This window comes from Equus caballus, chromosome X (genome assembly GCF_041296265.1).
Source record: "Equus caballus isolate H_3958 breed thoroughbred chromosome X, TB-T2T, whole genome shotgun sequence".
NCBI lineage: Eukaryota > Metazoa > Chordata > Mammalia > Perissodactyla > Equidae > Equus > Equus caballus.
Window position 1 is genome coordinate 61,581,137 of NC_091715.1, and position 26,214 is coordinate 61,607,350.

Genomic DNA, 26,214 nt, shown 5'->3' on the forward strand with positions numbered 1-26,214 from the left:
GAATTGGGATGAGGGGGCAAGTGAAGCAGACTAAGTTTATGAAGAACTTCATTAATAGCACTAATTGGGTAAATAAGCCTCCTTTGACATGTCAATATAATTAAAATAAGTTTTCTCTTGCAGATCTAATCTGCTGGGTTTGAAATAACACCCAGTAGGAACAAATCTGGGGATATGTGTGCTGTCTATGAACACAAGTAGAAATGAGAAAGGTTCATGACATAGTACTAAAGAACTGGTTCCTAAACTGTGAGAAATGGAAGAGTCCTTACAAATTATATAATCTAAACACCTCGTTTTACAGATGAGGAAATTGAAGCGCAGAGAGCAAGAGTCACTTGCTCGAGGTCATAAAGCCAGTTAGTGCACAGCTGAGTCTAGCTAGCACTAGGTCTCCTGAATCCTCTTTTGGCATTCCTTTCGTCGCACCAAAGGGAGTAAGATACAATCTCATATGGGGAAAGCTCATGTTATTTTAAAAAGGATGTATTAAAATACTTCTTCCATATGTATATTGTTTAACTTATTTTATACTTATATAATAGTATTTATCATGTGCCAGGCACTGTTTTAAATACTTAACATTAACTTTTAATTCTCATAACAAGGTGTTATTATTATCCCTATTTTACAGATGAGGGAATTGAGATACACAGAAGTCAAATGAGTTGCCCAAGCTTACAAAGGCAGTAAATGTTGAAGCTGGGACTTTGCCCTGAACAGGCTGGCTCTAGAGCCTGTGACCTTAATCACTATGCTATGCTGTATACCAGAAGCATAAATCTGAGTAATAATTAAGGTACGATTGAATGATGCTACTTTAGGACAGGGAAGGCATAAAGTAACATTAGGGGTGCTAACCTAATTAGAAAACATTGTTTAAAGGGGTAACAAGAAACACACACACACAAAACACACCCTGTCTTAGAGATAGTCTAAATCATCAATACACAAGGTGTAGTCCATGGGCTATCAGCACCACCTGAGAGCTTTACAGAAATTTAAAATCTTAGGCCTGAGATTCTGCATTTTTAACAAGCTCCCAGGTGATACAGATGCTGCTAGTTATTTGGACAACATTTCATGGGTAGCAAGGTTTTAAATTACTTTAGGATGCTTAAAAACTAGGCTCAGAAAATGAACAGAGACTACTCTACCCAAGAATATTGAGGAAAAGTCCCATGTAGTTTAAAATGACTAAGATGCCTATAGTCGATAACTTGAGGGACAAGGAGTAATATGAACGAATCTATAAAAAGACTCTTAGAATAGGTTCTTTGAAGAAAAGGTTTTATAGAAATTTAATTGTTACTTGAAATCGCAAGAAACCACCATATTAGAAAGCATGTATACACAACCCTTCAAGACCATTTGATATTTCTTCTCTTGAACATACCCATGTTTCTTTCCGGGCTGCACCAGAAGCCTCCACATAGATCAGGTGGGTTGCAGTAAGATACAGAATCCCATTAGCTGGTTTCTTACCCACATAACGATCCAGCAATTTCACGTTTTCTACCTGTTATTTAGGGAAAAAATACTGATTAAGTTATCAACTCCCCACCTGTGATTAAAGTCGGATAAGTCAAAGCAATATAAATGCTGTTAATTTGCTACAAAATTTCTTGGAGGCTTTCCACTTCCTGCCAAGCTTGCAAACTAGTACGATCTGTGTTCCCTTTTCCTAAATCAGCCCTGGAGAAACTACAAAAGTGAGAAGGAAACACGGATTCTAGGAAGGATTAAAATTCTGGATGATATTACCATGATGGGGTAGGTGTGGGTGGAAGATAAACAGGACATAAGACCCTGCTGAAGTACTTATCTTGTTGGAGGAAGCTGCAGTCATTGTATGTGTAAAAAATCAATAGGAGTAAACAAAATGAGTTTAGATCTTAAAGGGAAAGAAAATAGAATATATAACTTGCTATTAAGCAGGAGAAAACTTGATCTATCCAGTGGAAAGTAGAAAAGGAAAAAACCCCAAAAAACAAAAAGAGAGTACCATAAATGGAAAGTATAAAATGAAATGCCAGATGTAAGTTCCAATGTAAGAATAATTACAACAAATGTAGATGAATTAAGCTTACCAATTAAACAAGAGACTTACATACTGGATTAAAACAAAAGACTCTTATAGTTTTCAGTGTACAGATCTTTCACCTCTTTCTTTAAGTTTATTCCTGGGTATCTTATTCTTTTTGTTGCAATTGTAAATGGGATTGTATTCTTAATTTCTCTTTCTGCTACTTCGTTGTTAGTGTATAGAAACGCAACTGATTTTTGTACATTGATTTTGTGTCCCGCAACTTGACTGTATTCCTTTATTATTTCTAAAAGTTTTTTAGTGTATTGTTTAGGGTTTTCTAAATATAAAATCATGTTGTCTGCAAAGAGTGATAGTTTCACTTCTTCTTTTCCAATGTGGATCCCTTTTATTTCTTTTTCTTGCCTGATTGCTCTGGTTAGGACTTCCAATACTATGTTAAATAAGAGTGGTGACAGTGGGCATCCTTGTCTGGTTCCTGTTCTTAGAGGGATAGCTTTCAGTGTTTCTCCATTGAGAATGATATTTGCTGTGGGTTTGTCATATATGGCCTTTATTATGTTGAGGTATTTTCCTTCTATACCCATTTTATTTAGAGTTTTTATCATAAATGGATGCTGTATCTTGTCAAATGCTTTCTCTGCATCTATTGAGATGATCATGTGATTTTTATTCTTCATTTTGTTAATGTGGTGTATCACGTTGATAGATTTGCAGGTGTTGAACCATCCCTGCATCCCCGGAATGAAACCCACTTGATCATGATGTATGATCTTTTTAATGTATTGTTGTATTCGATTTGCTACTATTTTGTTGTGTATTTTTGCATGGATGTTCATCAGTGATATTGGCCTGTAATTTTCTTTTTTTGTGTTGTCCTTGTCTGGTTTTGGTATGAGGATAATGTTTGCTTCGTAGAAGGAGTTAGGAAGCCTCCCCTCCTCTTCAATTTTTTGGAAGAGTTTGAGGAGGATAGGTATTAGGTCTTCTTTGAATGTTTGGTAGAATTCACCAGGGAAGCCATCTGGTCCTGGGCTTTTATTTTTTGGGAGGTTTTTAATCGCTGTTTTGACCTCCTTACTGGTGATCAGTCTATTCAAATTTTCTACATCTTCTTGGTCCAGTTTTGGAAGGTTGTATGTTTCTAAGAATTTATAAGACATTGTCGAAAGAAATCAAAGAAGACAGAAAGAAATGGAAAGATATTCCATGGTCTTGGATTGGAAGAATTAACATTGTTAAAATGTCCATACTTCCTAAAGCAATCTATAGATTCAACGCAATCCCTATCAAAGTTCAAACAACATTTTTACAGAAATAGAACACAGAATCCTAAAATTTATATGGAACAACAAAAGACCCCGAATAGCCAAAGGATTCCTGAGAAAAAAGAACAAAGCTGGAGGTATCACACTCCCCGATTTCAAATTATACTACAAAGCCATAGTAACCAAAACAGCATGGTACTGGCACAAAAACAGACACACAGATCAATGGAACAAAATTGAGAGCACAGAAGTAAACCTACACGTTTATGGACAGCTAATATTTGACAAGGGAGCCAAGAGCATACGATGGAGAAAGGAGAGTCTCTTCAATAAATGGTGTTGGGAAAACTGGACAGCCACATGCAAAAGGATGAAATTAGACCATTCCCTTACACTATGCACAAAAATTAACTCAATAAGGATTAAAGACTTGAATATAAGACCCGAAACCATGAGACTTCTAGAAGAAAACATAGGCAGTACACTCTATGACATTGGTCTGAGCAGCATATTTTCAAGTCCCATGTCTGACTGGGCAAGGAAACAAAAGAAAAAATGAACAAATGGGACTACATCAAACCAAAAAGCTTCTGCACAGCAAAGGAAACCATCAACAAAATGAAAAGACAACCTAACAATTGGGAGATAGGCATATGAAAAGATGCTCAACATCATTAGCTATCAGGGAAACGCAAATCAAAACTACAATGAGGTATCACCTCACTCCGGTCAGAATGGCTATAATTAACAAGACAGGAAACAACAAATGTTGGAGAGGGTGTGGAGAGAAGAGAACCCTTGTTCACTGCCGGTGGCAGTGCAAACTGGTGCAGCCACTATGGAAAGCAGTATGGAGTATCCTCAGAAAATTAAGGATAGATCTACCATATGATCCAGCTATTCCACTGCTGGGTATTCATCCAAAGAACTTGAAAACACAAAGGCATAAAGATACTTGCACTTCTATGTTCATTGCGGCATTATACACAATAGCCAAGACTTGGAAGCAACCTAGGTGCCCATCAAGGGACGAATGGATAAAGAAGATGTGGTATTTATACACGATGGACTACTACTCAGCCATAAGAAAGGACGAAATCCAGCCATTTGTGACAACATGGATGGACCTTGAGGGTATTATGCTGAGTGAAATAAGTCAGAGGGAGAAAGTCAAATACCATATGATCTCACTCATATGTAGATGATAAAAATGACAAAAAAAAAAAACCACATAGCATTGGAGATTGGACTAGTGGTTACCACTGGGGAAGGGGGGAGGGCAAAAGGGGTGATTAGGGTCACATGTGAGGGGATGCACTATAATTAGTGTTCGAGTGGTGAACATGATGTAATGTATACAGAATTTGAAATATGATGTACATCCAAAAAAAAAAAAATAAAAAATAAATAAAATGAAAGACTCAACAATATTTAGTCTAGAAGAAATACATGTAAAATAAACAGACATAAAGAAGTTGAAAATAAAAGGATAGAAAACATATACTAGGCAAATATGAACCCAAACAAACCTGGGGTAGCATTCTCAATATCTGACAAAATAGAATTAAGTGGCAAAGAACAATAAGATGAGAAGATATACACATCATAGACATATAGGAATTTTACAATTCAGTATCAAAATATATCCTGCTTGATGTGCTCGCTTGTAGCAAAACTGCAGCAAGAAAAAGAACACATGGATATTTTAACACTCTAGTTAGAAATTGATAGATCAAGCAGACAAAAAGAACAAAAAACAAAAACAAGTAGAGATACAGAACACTTGCACAGTACAACTAAAAAGCTCAAGCTAGGGGCCGGCCCAGTGACGCAGCGGTTAAGTTCGCACATCCTGCTCTGGTCAACTGGGGTTTGTTGGTTTGGATCCCGGGTGTGGACCTACATACCACTTGTCAAGCCATGCTGTGGCAGGCATCCCACATATAAAAGTAGAGGAAGATGGGCATGGATGTTAGCTGAGGGCCAGTCTTCCTCAGTAAAAAGAGGAGGATTGGCAGAAGTTAGCTCAGGGCGAATCTTCCTCAAAAAAAAAAAAATTAAAATAAATTTTAAATATTTTAAAAAAGCTCAAGGTATTAGAAATACAGAGTAGAACTCTATATCGAACAAATAGAGAACATAGAACTGTTCAAGAAACCAAAAAGAACACTTCCAAAGAGAAACCATGAGAATGGCTGTAAAGGAAGCCTTAATAAATTCAAACGGCTCAATATCACACAGTCTACATTCCTCAAACATAATACGATGAAATTAGAAGTTAATAACAAAATAATAGCCAAAATTAGCACACATTCAGAAACCAAATAGCATATTATTAAGTTAATCTTGGGTTAAAAGGAAATCATAAATAAAATTGAGAAATATTTAAAAGTGAATGATAAAAACAGCATGAATGAAAATCTGTGGGACACAGCTCAAGCAGAACTAAGAAGTAAATGTATCGCTTTAAGTAATTTATCATGAAATGATAAAGGGCAAAAATAAACTAAAAATTCAATGAAATGAAAAAAGCAGAAGAATAAAGAAACAAGGAAGACAAAAAACAGAAATTAATAAGCAGAGAATCTTCCCCCACACATACACACACCAAAAACCCCAACAGAAAAGACGAACAAAACTAGAATTTGATTCTTTACAAAGGTAATAGATATATCTTTGACGAGACTGATCAGAAAAAAAGGGAAAATAAACAAAATGCAGAATTAAAAAGGGAAGATAAGGTAACCAAAAAATTTTTTAAGTGAGAGTGTTATGAACAATATGCTAATAAATAGGAAAATTTACATGAAGTGAAAAAAATTCCAAGGATATATAAAATTGCTATGGTATCCAAAGATTTTCCCTACCAAAAATCCTCAGGCCTCAATAATTTTATAGGTGAATTCTACGAAACTTCCAAGAAACAGTTAATAACTACCTTATCGAATTGTTTCCAGTCATTGGAAAAAGAATGATGTTTACTCAGTCTATTTTATGAGCCTAGTGTAATCCTGATTCTAAAACCAAGTAGATGAGTATAAGAAAAGAAAATTTAGACTCATTTCATTTATGAAATGTAGATGAAAAAAATTTCCAAATAAAATATTAGCTAATGGGTCAACAGAATATTTTAAAAGACACATTTGATCAAGTACAATTTATCTCAAGAATGGGAGTGATGTCACCAGCGTGGCAGAGTGAGATGTTCCCTTTGTCTCTCCCTTCTAATTTACAACTAAATGAACACCCATTAACCAAAAGAGGATTCTCTACACAGCACAACAGGATGCCTGAGAGATTCATGCAGCTATACTATGAAGGTAGGTAGACAAGATCCCTGGGAAGCAGTGGATAGTGATCCCCTCTCTCTCCCTCTCCCCAGTGGCAGCAATCCAGGTCACAGATCCTTACCCAGCACTGAATGCAACTGTGAGTGGAGGCAGAGGCAGCTGAGCTCACACATGAATATTTGTGAAATGGCAGTAGCCCAGCCTGCGGAGGCGCCCACCATGCCACGATGATCCTGTCCACATGAATGCTCCCCACCAAGTGGTGGCAACTCAGGCCACGCAAAGGTGCCATGCCTAGGTGGCAGCCCCGCCTGCATGAACACGAATAGCCCACTGAGCATGGTGGCCTGGCCCCTGCAAAGGTGCCCCATCAGGTGGTAGCCATGCTTACAGGAGTGTGACCTGCCCACCGTGTGGCTGTTGCCTGGCATGTGTAAATGCAGAGCAGCCAAATGGCAAAACTATGAGCAGATGGGCCAAGAACAAAAAAAATATCCCCTGCTTCCCCCAACATTGGCAGGTGGAATCTGAGACCAGAAGCATCAGGAACCACCAGAGAACCAGTGTCCCAGACCCCAGTGGTGGCAACCCCTGACACCAGATCCATCAGCAGTGGGGGCAGTACACAAATCTCTGTGTTCCCAAGTCACTGCCAGTGACAGTGACACCCATGAATCCAGAATGGCTGACAGTGGTGCAACTAGCACCTCAAGACAACCCAGGAACAGCAGTGCAGGTGGTGCATGGGACAGCAGCATCGAAGGCCACAGACTGCTAGTAGAGGAACATGAGATGCAGGCGACCAGAACAAAAGTAACCAAAGCCACACCCAAATAAGAAAAGGTGATTACTACCAAAAATGCATCAGCAGAGGATCAATAAATGAAACACTAACAAGTACTACAGTAACACTGCAGAACAGAAAGAAAATGGCAACTGTGAGAAGCTGAACTTGAGTCACAGAAGACTACAATCTAACTGACAGAGAATTCAAAATAGCTCTCACAAAGAAACTCAATGAGTTACAAGAAAACTCAGAAGGATGGTTCAACGAGCTCAAGAATGAAATTAATGAACAGAAGGAACACTTCACCAAATAAATTGAAGCCCCCCCAAAAAACGAAACAGAAATTCTGGAAATGAAAAACACAATTAACGAGATAGAAAAATGTAGGAAGTATTAAAAATAGAGTAGACTTTATGGAGGAGAGAATTAGTGACCTCGAAGATAGAAATCTTGAAATGCTTTAGGTGAAGCAGAGAATTAAGATTAAAATAAATGAGGAAATTTTTGGAGAAACATCTGACTAAATTAGGAAAAGTAACACAAGAAGTGTAGGAATCCCAGACAGAGAAGAGGGGGAGAAAGGAGCACAGGGCTTGTTCAAAGAAATAATACCTGAGAACTTACCAAACCTGGGGAGGAAACTAGACATACAGGTACATGAAGCTAATCGAACTCCTAATTATACCAATGCAAAAACACCTTCTCAAGGCACATAAAACTGTCAAAAGTCAATGACAAGTAAAAAATATTAAAGGTGGCAAGAGAGAAGAAAATAACCTTCAAAAGAACCCCCATCAGGTTTTCAGTGGATTTCTCAGCAGAAACCTTAAGGGTAGGAGAAAATGAAATGATATATTGAAAATAGTGAAATACAAAAACTATCAGCCAAGAATACTCTATCCAAAAAAATTATCCTTCAGATATAACAGAGAAATAAAGCCTTTCACAGATACACAAAAGCTGAGGGAGTTCATTGCCACTAGACCTGACTTACAAGACATGATGAAGAGAGCCCTCCTATGTGAAATGAAAAAGAAAAGGTTTACAAAGCTTGAGCAAGGAGATAAAGACACACAAAATCACAAAATTGCAGCTATCAGAATACATCAGCAAACATTTAATTATAACATAAAAGATAAAGGGAAAGAAAGCATCAAAAAGAAACACTTCAGTTTAGTCACAACACAAAAAAAGAATAATTTTTGACAACAAAACATAAAAGCAGAAGAGAAAAGGGATGGAACCAGCTTAGGCTAATGGACACAGAGGATATCAGAAAATAGATAATGTCATCTATGAGATCTTTTATACAAACCTCAGGGTAACCACAATACAAAAAATCAGAGCAGAGTCACAAACCATTAATAGAGAAAAAATTGTGAAAAATATCACAGAAAACCACCAAACTGAAATGGCACTCAGAAATACAAGGGAAAAAAAAACAATGGAAATATAGAACAACCGGAAAACAAGAGATAAAATGGCAATATTAAGCCCTCATGTATCAGTAATCACTCTAAATGTAAATGGATTGAATTCACAAATAAAAAGAAACAATGTGGCTAAATGGATTAAAAAACAAGACTCAAAAATATACTGCCTCCAGGAAACACATCTCTAAAGACAAAGACTCAGAGTAAAGTGACAGAAGATAGTCTAAGCAAAGGGCATGCAAGAAAAGTAGGTGTAGACATACTTATATCAAACAAAGCAGACTTCAAGATAAAAAAGATAATGAGAGACAAAGATGGGCAATATATACTGATAAAAGGGACATTCCACCAAGAAGACATGGCACTTATTAACATATATGCACCTAACACAGGAACATCAAAGTATATAAAGCACCTATTAACAGACCCAAAGGGAGAAATTGAGAGCAACACAATAATAGTAGAGGACATCAACACCCCACTTATGTCAATGGATATATCATCCAGACAGAAAGGAAAGGAGGAGAGAGCAGCTTTAAATGAAACACTAGATCAGATGGACTTAATATATGTATATAGAGAGAGAGAAGCTTTCATCCAAAAACAGCAGAATACACGTTCTTCTCAAGTGCACATGGATCATTCTCAAACATAGACAATATTTTGGGAAACAAGGCAAGCCTCAATAAATTTAGTAAGATTTAAATCATATCAAGCATCTTTTCCAACCACAATGCTATGAAACTAGAAATCAAATACAAGAAAAAAGCTGGGAAAGTCACAAATATGTGGAGACTAAACAATAGGCTACTGAACACCCAGTGCATCAATGAAGAAATCAAAGGAGAAACCATAAAATACCTGGAGGCAAATGAAAATGAAAACAATATACCAACTCATTGGATGCACCAAAAGTGGAACTAAGAGGGAAATTTATAGCAATACAGACCTACCTCAACAAAGAAGAAAAATCTCAAATAAGTAATCCTAAAATACACCTAAAAGAACTAGAAAACAAAGAAGAAACAAAGCTCAAAGTCAGTAGAAAGAGAGAAATCATGAAAATTAGAGTAAAAATAAATGAAATAGAGACAAGAACAACAATTAAAAGGATCAATGAAACTAAGAGCTGGTTCTTTGAGAAGATAAACAAAACTGCAAACCCTTAGCCAGACTCACTAATAAAAAAAGAGAGGAGAAATAAATAACAAACAAATAAACAAAATCAGAAATGAAAGAAGAGAAATTACAACAGACTCCACAGAAATACAAAGGATTATAAAAGAATACTACAAAAAGCTCTATGTCAACAAATTAGATAATCTAGAAGAAACTGATAAATTCTTAGAATCATACAACCTCCCAAAACAGAATGAAGAAATGGAGAATCTGAATAGAGCGATCACAAGTGAAGACATTGAAACACTTATCAAGAACCTCCCAAATACAAAAATGCAGGACCAGAAGGCTTCTCCAGTGAATTCTACCAAACATTCAAAAGTGATTTAATACCTATCCTTCTCAAACTATGCTGAGATATTGAAGAGGACAGGATGCTTCCTAACTCTTTCTACAATGCCAACATACCCTGAGACCAAAAGCAGACAAGGACAACACAAAAAAGGAAAATTACAAGCCAATATCACTGATGAACACAGATGCAAACATTCTCAACAAAATATTAGCAAATCGAATACAATACATTAAAAGGATCATATACCATAATCAAGCCTGATTTATTCCAGGAATGCAGGGATGGTTCAATATTCACAAATCAATCAGTGTGATACACCACATTAACAAAATTAGGAATAAAAGTGACATGATCATCTCAATAGATGCATAAAAAGCATTTGACAAGATCCAACATCCATTTATAACAAAAACTCTCAAGAGAATGGGTATAGATGGAAAGTATTTCAACATAACAAAGGGCATATATGACAAACCCATAGCCAACATCATACTCAATGGTGAAAAACTGAAAAGCATTCCTCTGAGAAGAGGAACAAGACAAGGGTGCCCACTCTGACTACTTTTATTCAACACAGTACTGGAAGTTTTGGCCAGAGTAATAGGCAAGGAAATGAAATAAAAGGGATCCAGATTGGAAAGGAAGAAATAAGAGTCTCACTGTTTGTAGTCACATGACTCTATAATACAGAAAACCTTAAAGAATCAACCAAAAAAGTATTACAAATAATCAACAACTACAAGAAAGTTGCAGGGTGCAAAATCAACGTACAAAAAGCAGTTGCATTTCTATACACTAATAACTAACTAGCAGAAAGAGAAGCAATGAATACAGTTCCATTTACGATCACAACAAAAATAATAAAACACCTAAGGAATAAATTTACCCAAGGAGGTGAAAGAACTATACAATGAAAAATATGAGAAATTATTGAAAGAAATTGAAGAACATAAGGAAATGAAAAGATATTCCATGCTCACGGATTGGAAAAACAACATAAAATGTCCATATTACCTAAAGAAATCTATAAATTCAATGCAATCCCAAACGGAATTCCAATGACATTCTTCACAGAAATGGAGCAAAGAATCCTAAAATTTATACAGAACAACAAAAGACCCCAAATAGCCAAAGCAATCTTGAGAAAAAAGAATAAGGCAGGAGGTATCACAATCCCTGACTTCAAAATACAATACACAGCTACAGTAAGCTAAACAGCCTGGTACTGGCAGAAAAACAGACACAGATCAATGGAACAGAACTGAAAGCCCAGAAATAAAACCACACATCTATGGACAGATAATCTTTGACAAAGGAGCCAAGAACATACAATCGAGAAAGGAAAGTCTCTTCAATAAACGGTATTTGGGGGCCAGCCTGGTGGTGCAGCAGTTAAGTTTTCACATTCTGCTTTGGCAGCTGGGGTTCCCCAGTTCAGATCCCAGGTGCAGACCTATGCACTGCTTGTCAAGCCATGCTGTGGCAGGCGTCCCACATAAAATAGAGGAAGATGGGCACAGATGTTAGCTCAGGGCCAGTCTTCCTCAAAAATAAAATAAAATTAAGTTCAAATTTAAAAAAATGGTGTTGGGAAAACTGGACAGGCATGCACAAAAGATGAAAGCTGACCATTATCTTACACCATACACAAAAATTAACTCAAAATGGATTAAAGACTTGAAGGCATCACCTGTAAGAATAAAACTCCTAGAAGAAAATATAGGCACTACACTCTCACATCAGTGTTAGTAGTATCTTTTCAAATACCACGTCTACTCAGGCAAGGGAAACAAAAGAAAAAATAAACAAATAGGACTACATCAGATGAGAAAGCTTCTGCAAGGCAAAGGAAACCATCAACAAAAGGAAAAAACAACCCACCAACTGGCAGAAAGTATTTGGAAGTCATATATCTAACAGGGGTTAGTTTCCAAAATATACAAAGAACTCATACAACTCAACAACAAAAAAACAACTCGATCAAAAATGGGCAGAGGATATGAACAGAGATTTTTCCAAAGAAGAAATACAGATGGCCACAGGCACATGAAAAGATGTTCAACATCACTAATTATTAGGGAAATGCACAAAAAAACTACAATGAGATTGCACCTTAGACCTGTGAGAATGGCTATAACTAACAAGACAAGAAATAACAAATGTTGGAGAGGATGTAGAGAAAAGGGAGCTATTATATAGCATTGGTGGGAATGAATCTGGTGCAGCTACTATGGAAAACAGTATGGAGATTTCTCAAAAAATTAAAAATAGAAATATCATATGACCCAGCTATCCTCCTACTGGGTATTTGTCCAAAGAACATGAAATCAACAATTCAAAGAGATTTATGCATCCCTATGTTCACTGCAGCATTATTCACAATAACCAAGACATGGAAACAACCCTAGTGCCCATCAATGGATGAATGGATAAAGAAGATGTGGCATATATATACAGTGGAGTACTAGTCAGCCATAAAAAAGACAAAATTGTTCCATTTGTGACAACATGGATGGACCCTGAGACGATTATGCTAAGTGAAATAAGCCAGACGAAGAAAGACAAACACTGTATGATTTCATTCATATGTGGAAGATAAACACTATAAGGAGAATAGATTACTGGTTACCAGAGGGCGAGGGGGTAGGGAGAGTGCCAAAGGAGTAAAAGGGCACATATGTACAATGACAGATAAAAACTAGACTATTGATGGTGAACATGATGCTGTTTATACAGAAACTGATATATAATATTGTAACCTGAAATTTACACAGTGTTATATGTCCATAACACCTCAATAAAATAATTTGTTTGAAAAAAGAAAGCCAAGACAGTTCTACAACAGAAAAGTTCAATGTAATACATCACATGAATAGATTAAAAGAGAAAAATCAAATGCTTTATCTCGATTGATACAGGAATAATATTTAATTGAGCTCACTTCTATTTATGGTGATAACTCTTAGTGAACTAGGAACAGAAGTAAACATCCTTACCTTGCTGAAGATTATACAACAAAAACCTACAAAGAATGTTATGTGTAATGGAGAAACTAAATGCATTAATTTAAAATCACAAACAAATCAAAGTGAACCTCAAGTATCACAGCTACTATTTTAGATATCCTAGCCAATACAATGAAGAAAAAGAGGGGAAATTAAGAAATGAAAGGATTGGAAGTGAAGTGCTATGTCTGTCACAATTTACAGGGAAGATAATCATCTACCAAGAAAAAAAAAGAATAGACAAACTACCAGAATATGAGAGAAATTCAGCAAGTTTGCCAGATAAAATATCAGCCTACAAAAATCAACAGTATTTCTCCATACGAGCAACAACCACTAATAAAATACCATTCACAATGGTGACAAATCTATATAGAATCTAGGAATTAGCTTAATCAAATATATACAAGACCTTTACAGAGAAAACTTTAAAACTCTATGAAGGAAATAGAAGATAACTTAAAGAAATGAAGAGACATCCATGCTCTTGAATGGGGCAACTTAATATTAGAAGATGGCAATTATACCCCCTAATTAATCTATAAATTCAATATAATATCAATCAAATTTCAAAGTGGATTTTCCACAGATTTATTCTAAATTTAAATAGAAAAATGTAGACCCACAAATAGCTAAGTTAACTGTGAAAAAAAGTAAAGAACAGAAGATTTGCTCTACTAGATATTAAGACATACTCAGAGCCATGGGGAATAAAAAACACAGTACTAGTGCAAGAACAGACAAATAGAGCATTGGAAAAGGACCAGAGCTCAAATGCAGGCTGACGTATAAATGGAAGCCTGATATAGCATAAACATGGCACTACAAATTGATGGACAAAAGATAAGTGTATTTACCAAATGTGTTGGGGAAACTATCAGTACACAGAGAAAAATAAAACCAGATCCTTACCGAACACCACATACAAAAGTGGACTCTAGATGTATCTATATGTAAAAGGTAAAACTATAAAGCTACTAAAAGAAATGCAGAATACCTTGGATCTAGAGACAGGGAGATTTAAAAAGTTAATCAATAACAGAATGAAAGAAAATAATGCCTAAGACTAACAAGGGATTATTATCTAGACTATATAAGGACTACTACAACTCAATAAGAAAAAGACAGAGGCCCCAATAGAAAATAGGCAAAACATAACAAGCAAGTTACAGAAGAAACCCTACAAGCATACAACCATGAAGAGATGCTCAAAACATTAGTAATCACAGAAATGAAAATTAAAATGACATGATGTCACTTTAAGTCTGTAAGACTGGCAAAGACTGGAAGGCTAGAAAATACCGTGTGTTGGTAGGGTTGTGGGGATATAAGAATACTCCTCTACTACAACTGGGAGGTATAGACAAGTGGGACCATTCAGGAATGCAATCTGGTGCTAAAAATTCAAATTAAAAATTGTATACTCTATGACTCAGAACTTCTACTCCTGAAAATGAGCCCAAAGAAATTTTCATATAGGTCCATAAGAGGACATATACAAGGATGGACATGTCTATCACTTGCAGAATAGATAGGTCAGATATGGTAGAATATTAAGCAGCTATTAAAAGAAACGAGTTATAGGTACACACAGCAAGAGGAATGGATCTACAAAAGGAAAAAAAATATGGCTTAGTGAAAAAATAAGAAACAGAATGATATACTGAAGACATCACTAGTTATATAAATTAAAAATTTGTGCATACAAGACAACCATCACGTTTTAAAGGAGATATTTAAATATAAGTATCACATTAATCACATTAGAATGTTGCTCTATGATAGGGGAAATAAAAACATGAAAAGTTCAATTTCACTAGTAATGACAGAAATTCTAATTTAAAATGACATGGAGCCACTATTTTACACTAATTAAATTTCCAAAATATTGAATTCTGGCAAGATGGTGGTAAAACTAGTATGCTTATACACTACTGATTGCAATGCTATATCCCTTTTAGAAAGCAATATAGAAATATTATCAAAACCATGTAAGTATAACCCAGTACTCCTTTGATCCAGGATTCTCACTCTTAGTGAGGTCCCATGGACCTTTCACCTAGTCTCTGCCAACTTAACATCTTGCAATAACCATAATTCATCATCAAATCCAGGAAATTGACATTGGTACAATCCACAGACCGTATTCTGATTATACCAGTTATACATGTAGCTATAGATGTACACCATGTACTGGTTCTACAGTTATATATTGTATATATAGCTGTATGCAGTTTTATCACATGTATAGCTTTGTATAACCACCACTACAATCAAGATACATACATACGTAACACAAGACTCCCCCGTGCTATTCCATTATAGCCACACCCACCCTTCTCCATCTATCTATCCCTAACTCCTGGCAACTAATAATCTAATCTCGTCTCCATATCCACAACTTTATTTTTAAAGAATTTTAGGTAAATAGAATCATTCAGGATGCAACATTTTAAGATTAGCCTTATTCACCCAGGATAATTCCCTTAAGATCCACCCAAGTTTTTGTACATATCAATATTTTGTTTCTTTTTATTGACGAGTATTATTCCAAATGCATGGATATACCACAATTTGTTTAACCATTCACTCACTGAAGAACACGTAGGTAGTTACTAGTTTGGGGCTATTACAAATAAAGTTTCTATGAACATTTGTGTACAAGTTTCTGCATGAAAATAAGTTTTCATTTCTCTGGGATAAATGGCCAAGAGTTCAACTGCTCTAATATTGTTTTCTAGCACATATTAAAATACATACATATACACCTAAAGAAAAAGCATATTTCGTTGACAGACATAATAATTGTCAGAGGCTTGGTCAATCAATCCACAGACCCTAATAACAGCTATCTAGGGCATGTGTTCCAGGCTACCAGAAAGAACAAAGAAAGAAGAGATGCTAAGTACTGTGCTATAGTCTACATGTGTTATCTTATTTAATCCTCATAATAACTCCATAAGATAGGTGTTATTGTTAGTTCCATTTCATATATGTGGAAACCTGGGCTCAGAGAGGTTAATTAACTTGTCTAAGACCACACACATGGTTAAATGGCAAGGTAAAGGCAGGCAAGGAAGAACTCAAACTCAATCATTACACTATACTGCCACAGACTTATTAACTGAGTGTGGCTGGGGAGAGGAAGGTAACTATCTTAATCCATTTGGGCTGCTATAACAAAATACCAAAAGACTGGGTAGCTTATAAACAACAGAAATTTATTTCTCACAGTTCTGGAGGCTGGGAAGTCCAAGATCAAAGTGTCAGCATGGTTACTGGTGAAAGCCCTCTTCCAGGTCACAGACTTCTTGTTATAGCTTCAAATGGCAGAAGGGGTGAGGACTCTATCTAGGGCTTCTTTTATAAGGGCACTAATTCCATTCAAGAAGACTCTGCCCTCATGACGTAATCATCTTCCAAAGAGCCCACCTCCCAACACCATCACCTTGGAGGGTCAGGATCCCAACATATGAACTTTGGGGTGGACACACTCAGACCATAGCACTGAGTGTGGCTGCGGAGAAGAGTACTGAACACCTATTCCTATGTCTTTTCCTCTAAAACAGAAAAGCGAGGGTAATGAAACTGTGGTGAAGGCATGGAGGCTAAGAGAAGATGCCAAGATACCCAAACCAAAGTGTAGTCTACTCTTTTTTGCAGGGAAAGATTAGAACAGACAAGGCAAGTGACACTGGGAACTTCCAGCCAATGTAACTAAGTTTGAAGACCACTGATCTAGTGGGAAGATAGTACAGCCATGGGCCTAGGGAAACGAGCTAAATGGCCTCAGGAAGTTTTCGTCCAGCTAGTTATCTTGATGCTCACTGAATCTGAGAGTCAGATACCAGATAAAATACAAACAACTGAAGCTAGATTTAATTCAATAATCCTTTATTGAATACTACGTACCAGATTGTGCATTAAGCCATGCTATGGGGAAGTAAAAGAAGAGTGTATGAGACATGGTCCCTGAACACCCAGGAGTTTACAATTTTTCAAGAATGCACAAACATGGACCCAACTTAATGCAATGCAAGACACGCTGTGATAAACGCCAAAACCGAGGCAATGAATAGAGTACTGGGGCAATCAGAGGTCCAGGTTTCAGAAAGATACATCAAGAGACACCTAGAACCAAGTATTCAAAGGTTCCTTTACTCAACATTTCTTGAGAACCCATTATTTTCAAAGCATGGAGTTAGGTGCTTCAGGGAAAATTGAAATAAACATGGCATAACTCCTGCCTACATTTAACAAATATTTTTTGAGCATCTACTATATGCTAGGCACCATGCCAAATGTTATGGAATTACAAGCATGCTCTTTACCCTCAAGGAGTGTTCAATCTTAATGGAAAAAGAAACATTTAAAACAGGAAATAAAAAGCTGGGGTGCCTCACTCAGTACACTAAAATTCTGAAAGATGAGAGGGGATTCAGCAAGTAAAAAGGTAGAGAAAGAAAAAACATTCTAAGCACTGAGAGCACTATGAAACAAGGAGCCAGAGTCAAAAGTGGGAGTGGAGGAGGAGTCAGAAAGTGAGGCTCCAGAGGCATGCAGGGATCAGATTATAAAAAATCCTGAATGCCAGGTAAAGCAGTTTGGTAACTCCTAAAGGCAACTGGAAGGTACAGAAGGCTTTTAAGCTGAAGAGTAATATGGTCATATTTGTGTTTTTGAAAGCTCATTCTGGCAGGAACGTAGAAATCAGATCGGAAGCAAGGGTCTTGGGGCCGACCTGGTGGCGCAGCGGTTAAGTGCACACGTTCCACTTCTCGGCGGCCCGGGGTTCGCCGGTTCAGATCCCGGGTGCGGACATGACACTGCTTGGCAAGCCCTGCTGTAGTAGGTGTCCCACATATAAAGTGGAGGAAGATGGGCACGGATGTTAGCTCAGGGCCAGGCTTCATCAGCAAAAAAAAGAGGAGGACTGGCAGTAGTTAGCTCAGGGCTAATCTTCCCCCTCCCCTGACAAAAAAAAGAAGCAAGGGTCTTGTAGCTAGTAATCCAGGTAAGAAAAGATGAGTCTCAGAACACAAGGGTGGCAGCAGTTACATGCAGGAGAGGATGGATCGGAAGGATATTTAGAAGGAAAAACAGACATTGACAGGGCTTGATGACTGAACATGGGGCATGGAAGAAAAGGAAGACTCTAATATGATCCTCAGGCTACTGGCTTGGGTGACAGGGTAGATGGTACATGGCAGTGTCATCACTTTAACTGCAACCATTCAAGAGAAAATGGAATAGAAAATAATACTGAGTTTACTTTGAGAAATGTTGAGTTTGATATACCTGTGGGATATTCAGGTGGAGATGGCCACTTACTGGATGCATGTTCATATCTGGAAATCAAGAGAGTTATTTGGCCTGGAGAAAATCATTTGGAGTTGTTAGTTCATAGTAATTTAAAATAATGGGAGAAGATGGGATTACCAAGGGAATATGTACAGAATGACATGAAAGACAGCCAAAGATGGAACTCCACAGAGGCCACAACATTTATAGGGCAAACAAAGAAGAGGGTCCAGCAAAAGAAACAGAAAAGTAGTGGTCAGAAGTAGAAGGCAAAACCAAGATAATGGTGTCTTAGAAGCCAAAGGAATGGAGAGTTTGATGCAGGCTCTGAAAACTGGGAATTAAATAAGTCTATATGATATGGCAGTGAGTGAGGTCGTTGTTGATGTTACGAATTTTCACTGAAGGTGTCAAAATGAAAACTTGACTGGAAAGTTTCTGAGAGATAAAGCTATCTCCAGACAGTGAACATAAACTGCTATTTTGATAAGTTTTGTTGGGAAAGAATGTATAGAGAAAGGGTAGTGGATATAGAGGGATCTTACTGATAAAGGAGGGTCTTTTAGAATGGAGTCATGAGCATGATTCCAGGGCAGAGAGAAGAATCCAGAAGAGAAGGGTATAGACATGGAAGAGAATATTAATGATGGATCAAGATCCCAGAGGCGACTGGTGATCCTGATGAACAGTTTTGGTGGAGTAACTGGGGTGAAACCCTGATTGGAGAAGGTTAAAAAAAGAATGGAAACTTCATGAATTCCAGTTTCTAGACCAGCATGTAAAGAACTCAGAAGTTATCACTCTTGTCCTCACATAAAGAAAAAACTAAACAAACTAAAAATCAACAACTCCTATTGATTTCATCAGAAAACCGAGATCACAGGACAAACTACTGTCCCCCAAATTGAAGAGACAAAGAGGTATATACAGAAAATCAGAACTTACTCAAACAGAAGTCCAGAAGTAGAAACCTCCATAGGAACCATTACTGGGTTCCTTTTATCCATTATATCATGCCTGGCTTCCAACAATACATTATAAGGCATACTAAAAGAAAATAAGAAGGAAAAAACCATTTTGAAAAGACAGTAAGCATCAGAACAAGACTCAGGGCAGAAAGGTTGGAATTATCAGGAGAAGAATTTATAACAGCTATGATTAACATACTAAGGGCTCTCAAGTATTAGTGGACAACATGCAAGAACAGATTGGGTAATGTAAGCAAAGAGATAGAAACTCGAATGAAGAGTCAAGAAGAAATGCCAAAAATCCAAAACACTGTAAAGGAAATGAATTATGCCTTTGATGGGCTCATCAACAGACTAAAAACAGCCAAGGAAAGAATCAGTAAGCTTGAAGAAATGTCAAGAGAAACTTCCAAAACTGAAATGCAAAGAGTTAAAAGAATGAAAAAAGAATATTCAGGAACTGTACAACCACCACAAAAGGTGTAACATATATAAAATGGGAATGCCAGAAGGAGAAGAAAGAGAAAGAAACAAATGAAATATCTGAAACAATAATCACTAACATTTTCCATAGAATTAAGGATAGAATCTAAACCACAGATTCAGGAAGCTCAGAAAACACCAAGCAGGATAAACAACAAAAAATCCTGAAAGAAGTCAGAGGGAGAAATAAAACACACCTTACATATAGAAGAAAGAGAACAGGGGATTTCTCTTCAGAAACCATGCAAGAAGAAAGTGGAGTGAAATATTTAAAGTGTTGAAAGAAAAAGCCACCAATCTAGAAGTCTGTACCGAAGGAAATTATTCTTCAAATGTGAAGGAGAAATAAAGACTTTTTCAGACAAACAGAAATTGAGAGAATTTGCTACTATTAGACTTTGCACACAAGAAATATTAAAAGTTCATCAGAGAGAATGATACGTCAGAAACTTGAATCTACATAAAGGAAGAATGATAGAGAAAGAATAAATGAAAGTTAAAAAAATATTTTATTTTCTTATTCTTAATTGATCTAAGAGTTTGTTTAAAATAATAGAAACAATGTTTTTGTGATTATAACTTACGGATATGTGAAATGAATGACAACGATGTTAGAAGGTACAGGAGGGAGGAATTGGCAATACTCTGTTATAAGGTGCTTACACTACCCATAAAGCAGTATAATGTTATTTAAAAGAGGACTTAGGTTACTTATAAATTTATATTGCAAACTCAAAGACAACCACTAAAAGATGAAAAAATATATAATTGTTATGCTAAGAGAGAAAAAGAGTCATAAAAAATGCTCAATTGAAACAAAAGGCAAAAAAGTAAAAGACAAAGAGCAATAAATAGAAAACATTAATAAATATGATAGATGTTATCTATCTAGATAAATAATCACTTCAAATGTTATTGGTCTAAATATATCAATGAAAAGAGAGAAAATGTCAGAGTAGATCAAAAAAACAAGACCCAACTAGATGCTGTCTATAAGAAGCCCACTTTAACATCAAGACACATACATATTAAAAATGAAGGATGGAGAAAGATAAGCCATACTAACACTAATCAAAAGAAAGTTGGAATAGCTATATTACTAGCAGACAAAGCAGACTTCAGAGCAAGGAAAATTATCAGGGAGAAAAAGAGGCATTACATAAAGATAGAGGGGTCATTTCTCCAAGGAAACACAACAGTCCTTAATGTTATACACTTAACAACAGAGCATCAAAACAGATGAGGTGAAAACAAATAGAACTGTAAGGAGAAATAAATGAATTCCCTATTATAGTTGGAGACTTCAACACCTGTCTATTGACAGATCCAGCAGGCAGAAAATCAGTAAGGATATAGTTGAACTGAACAGTACCATCAACCCACTGGATCTAATTTACATCTATGGAATACTTTATCCAACAACAGATGAATAAATTTTCTCAAGTTCACATGGAACATTCACCAAGACAGACCACATTCTGTGCCATAAAATACACCTTAACAAATCTCAAAGAATAGAATCATACAAAGTATGCTCTCAAAACATAATAGAACTAAACTAGAAATCAACTATGGAAAGATAGCTGGAAAACCTCAAAATACATAGAGATTAAATAACACACTTTGAAATAACATATGGGTCAAAATAAATTTCAAGAGAAATTTTAAAAAAATGTTTCTAAATGAAAATAAAAATACAACTTATCAAAATGTGTGGAATGCAACAAAAGCAATGCTTAGAGGGAAATTTAAAGCATTGAATGCATAAAAAAGTCTAAAATCTATAATCTAAGCTTAGGAAACTAGAAAAAGAAGACAAAACTAAATCCAAAGTAAACAGAAAAAAGAAATAAACATTTATGGTGTCTCTACATAAGGCCAAATTTCCAACATTGGGAGACCTAGCTGATCTACCTAATACATACATACAAACACAGAGAAGAAGGCAAAATGAGGAGACAAAGGAATATGTTCCAAATAAGGGAAGAGGACAAATTCTCAGAAAAAGAACTAAATGAAATAGAGATAAACAATCTATCTTATAAATAGTACAAACTGATAGTCATTAGGATGGTTACTGATCTTGGGAGAAGAGTAGATGAATACAGTAAGAACTTAAAGAATTAGAAAATATAAAAAAGAACCAATCAGAACTGAAGAAACAATAAGGGAAATGAAAAATTCACTAGAGGGAATCAACAGCAGAGTATATGACACAGAAAAATGGATCAGTGAGCTGGACAAAAGAATAGAGGAAATCACCCAAACTGAAGAGAAAAAAAGAACTCAAATTAAGAAGAACAAAGACAATCTTAGGGACCTCTAGGACAACATCAAGCACACTAACATTTTTATTATAGGTGTACCAGACAGAGAAGAGAGGGCCAAAGGGGCAGAGGACCTATTTGAAGAAATAATAGCTAAAAACTTCCATAAACTGAGGAAGGAAACAGACATCCAGGTACATAAGGTGCAGAGAGCACCAAATAAGATGAACCAGAGGTCTACACCAAGACACATTCTAGTCAAAATGTCAAGAATTAAAGATAAAGAGAGAATCCTAAAAGCTGCAAGAAAAAGGCAACAAGTTACACACAAAAGAAACCCTATAAGGTTATAAGCTGACTTCACAGCAGAAATCTTACAGGCCAGAAGGGAGTGGCACAATATATTCAAAGCACTGAAAGGAAACAAATCTATAGCTACGAACACTCTACCCAGCAAAATTATCATTCAGAATGGAAGAAGAGATAGAGTTTTCCAGACAAGAAAATACTATAGGAGGTTATCATCACTAAACCCGTTAAAGGGACTTCTTGATTTGGAAAAGAAAAGGCCACAAATAGACATAAGAGAATTATCAAAGAAACAAATATCACTGGTAAAGGCAAATATATAGAAAAGATAGTGGATCAACCACCTATAAAGCTAGTATGAAGGTCAAATTACAAAAGAACTAAAAATATCTCCATGATAAGAGGTTAATGGATACACACACACAAAAAGAGGTAAAATACGATATCAAAAACATAAAATGTGAGGGGAGTAAAAGAGTAACTCCTAGTAAGAAGTCAAACTTAAGAGACCATCAACTTAACAAAGACTGCTATTTAATCTTTTCTGACCACAATGCTATGAAACTAGAAATCAACTCTAAGAAGAAAACTGAAAAGGCCACAGTTATGTGCAGATTTAACAAAATGCTACTGAAGAATGATTGGGTCAACAAAAAAATAAAAAGAGAAATTTAAAAATACCTAGAGACAAATGAAAGTGAAAGTACAAAACACCAAAATTTATGGGATACAACAAAAGTGGTATTAAGAGAGAAGTTTATAGCAATGCAGGCCTACCTCAAGAAACAAGAAAAGTCTCAAATAAACACTAACAATACGCCCAAAGAAAGTAGAAAAAGAAAAACAAACTAAGCCCATAATAAGTGGAAAGAAGGTACTAATAAAAATCATAGTGGAAATAAATGAAATAGAGACTAAAATATCAACAGAAGAAAATTAATGAAACTAAGAGTTGGTTCTTTGAAAAAATAAACACAATTGGCAGATCTTTAGTTACACTCATCAAGACAGAGAGAAGGCTCAAATAAATAAAATCAGAAACAAAAGAAAAAAATTATAATGGACAACAGAAATACAAAGGGTTATAAGAGAATACTATGAGAAGCTGTATGCCAACAAATTGGGTAATCTGGAAAAAATAGATAAAGTCTTAGAATCACACAACCTTCCAGAATAGAATCAAGAAGAAACAGAGAATCTGAAGAGACTTGGCATTAGTAAGGAGATCAAAATAATAATTAAATACCTCCCCAAAATCAAAAGTCCAGGACCAGATGGCTTCTCTGGTGAATACTACCAAACATTCAAAGAAGACTTAATATTTATCCTTCCAAACTCTTCAATAAAACTGAAGAGGAGAGGAAGCTTCCTACTTCATTCTATGAGGCAACATTACCCTAATACCAAAACCAGACATGAACAACATAAAAAAGCAAATTACAGGCCAATATCACCCATGAAGATAGATGCAAAACTCTCAAAATCTACTAGAAAGTCGAATATAACAATAAATTTAAAAGATCATACACCATGATGAAGTGGGATTTATTCCAAGGATGCAACGATGGTTCAACATCCACAAATTAATCAACGTGATATGACACATTAACAAAATGAAGAATAAAAATCACATGATCATCTCAATGGATACAGAGAAAGCATTTGAAAGATACAGCATCCATTTATGATAAAAAGAAAAACTGAATAAAACGGGCATAGAAGGAAAGTATCTGAACATCATAAAGGCCATATGTGATAAACTCATAGCTAACATCATTCTTAATGGTGAAAAAATGAAAGCTATCCTCTAAGAAGAGGATGCCCACTTCCACCACTGTTATTTAACATAGTACTGCAAGTCCTAGCCAGAGCAATCAGGCAAGAACAAGAAGTAACAGGGATCTAAATTAGGAAGGAAGAAGTAAAACTGTCACTATTCACTGATGACATTATTTTATATATACAAAACCCCAAAGAATTCACCAAGGAAGTAGTAGAAATATTAAGTAAATACAGTAAAGTTGCAGTGTACAAAGTCAACATGAAAAAAGCAGTTGCATTTCTAGATACTAAGAAGGAAACAGCAGAAAAAGAGATTGAAAATACAATCCCATTTACAAACACAGCAAAAAGAATAAAATATCTAGGAATAAACTTATCCAAAGAGGTGACAGACCCGTATACTTAAAACTATAAAACATTCTTGAAAGAAATCAAAAATGACATAAAGAAATAGAAAGATATTCCATGCTATGGACTGGAAGAATAAAAAGTCAAAATGTCCATACTTCGTAAAGCAATCTACAGATTCAACGCAATGCCTATCAAAGTCTCAATGACATTTTTCACGGAAATAGAACAAAGAATCTTAAAATTTCTAGGAAACAATGAAAGATCCAGAAAACTAAGGCAATCCTGAGAAAAAGAATAAAGCTGGAGGTATCACACTCTCTGATTTTAAGATATACTACAAAGCTACTATAATCTAAACACCATAGCACTGCTACAAAAAGAGACATGGATCAATGGAACAAAACTGAGTACCCAGAAATAAACCCACACATCTATGGACAGCTAATTTTTGACAAGGGAGCCAAGAACATACAATGGAGAAAGGAAAGTCTCTGAAATAAATTATGCTGGGAAAACTGGAGAACTGCATGCAAAAGAATGAAAGTACACCATTATCTTACAACATACACAATATTAACCCAAAATGGATTAAAGACTTGAATGTAAGACCTGAAACCATAAACCTTCTAGAAGAAAACATAGGCAGTATGCTCTTCAACATTGGTCTTAGCATTATCTTTTTGAATACCGTGTCTCACCAGGCAAGGCAAACAAAAGAAAAAATAAACAAATGTGATTACATCAAACTAAAAAATTTCTGCTCAGCAAAGGAAACCATCAACAAAATGAAAAGAAAATTCACCAACTGGGAAGAGATTTTTGCAAATCACATATCTGATAAGGAGTTAATATCTAAAATATATAAAGAACCCATAGAACTCAACAAGAAAAAAATGAACAACCCAATAAAAAAATGGGCAAAGGATCTGAAGAGACATTTTTCCAATGACGATATACAGATGGCCAACAGGCATCTGAAAAGATGTTCAACAATACTAATTATTTGGAAAATGCAAATCAAAACTAGACTGAGATGTCACCTCATGCTGGTCAAAATGGCTATAATTAACAAGATAAGAAATAAGTTTTGGAGAGGATGTGGAGAAAAGGAAATCCTCATAAACTGCTGGTAGGAATGTAAACTAGTGCAGCCACTATGGAAAACAGAATGGAGATTCCTTAAAAAGTTAAGAATAGAACTACCATATGATCCAGCTATTGCACTACTGGGTATTTATACAAAGAACCATTAATTCAAGAAAAAATTTGCACCTCTATGTTCATTGCAGCATTATTCACCATAACCAAGCCTTGAATACAATCTAAATGTTGATCAACAGAACAATGGATAAAGAAGATGTGGTATATATTATATACACGATGGAAGACTATTCAGCCATAGAAAAGATGTAATCTTGCCATTTGTGTCAACATGGATGAACATTGAGG

The 26,214-nt window shown here is 35.8% G+C and overlaps 1 protein-coding gene across 18 annotated transcripts in view; it reads right to left on the minus strand.

Moving 5' to 3' along the window:
- Positions 1–26,214, minus strand: part of MTMR8 (myotubularin related protein 8) — a 183,584-nt gene that overhangs the window by 120,157 nt on the left and 37,213 nt on the right. For 10 of the 18 annotated variants that reach the window (XR_011434520.1, XR_011434522.1, XR_011434519.1 and 7 more), the window contains exon 2: positions 1,397–1,519. The exons of the other annotated variants lie outside the window; for them this stretch is intronic. Coding sequence is in view for 3 of the 10 variants with exons in the window: in XM_023633933.2 (XP_023489701.1) it covers positions 1,397–1,519 (123 nt within the window). In the remaining 7 variants the exon portion in view is untranslated. The remainder of the gene's footprint in view (positions 1–1,396; positions 1,520–26,214) is intronic. 18 annotated transcript variants of the gene reach the window in all.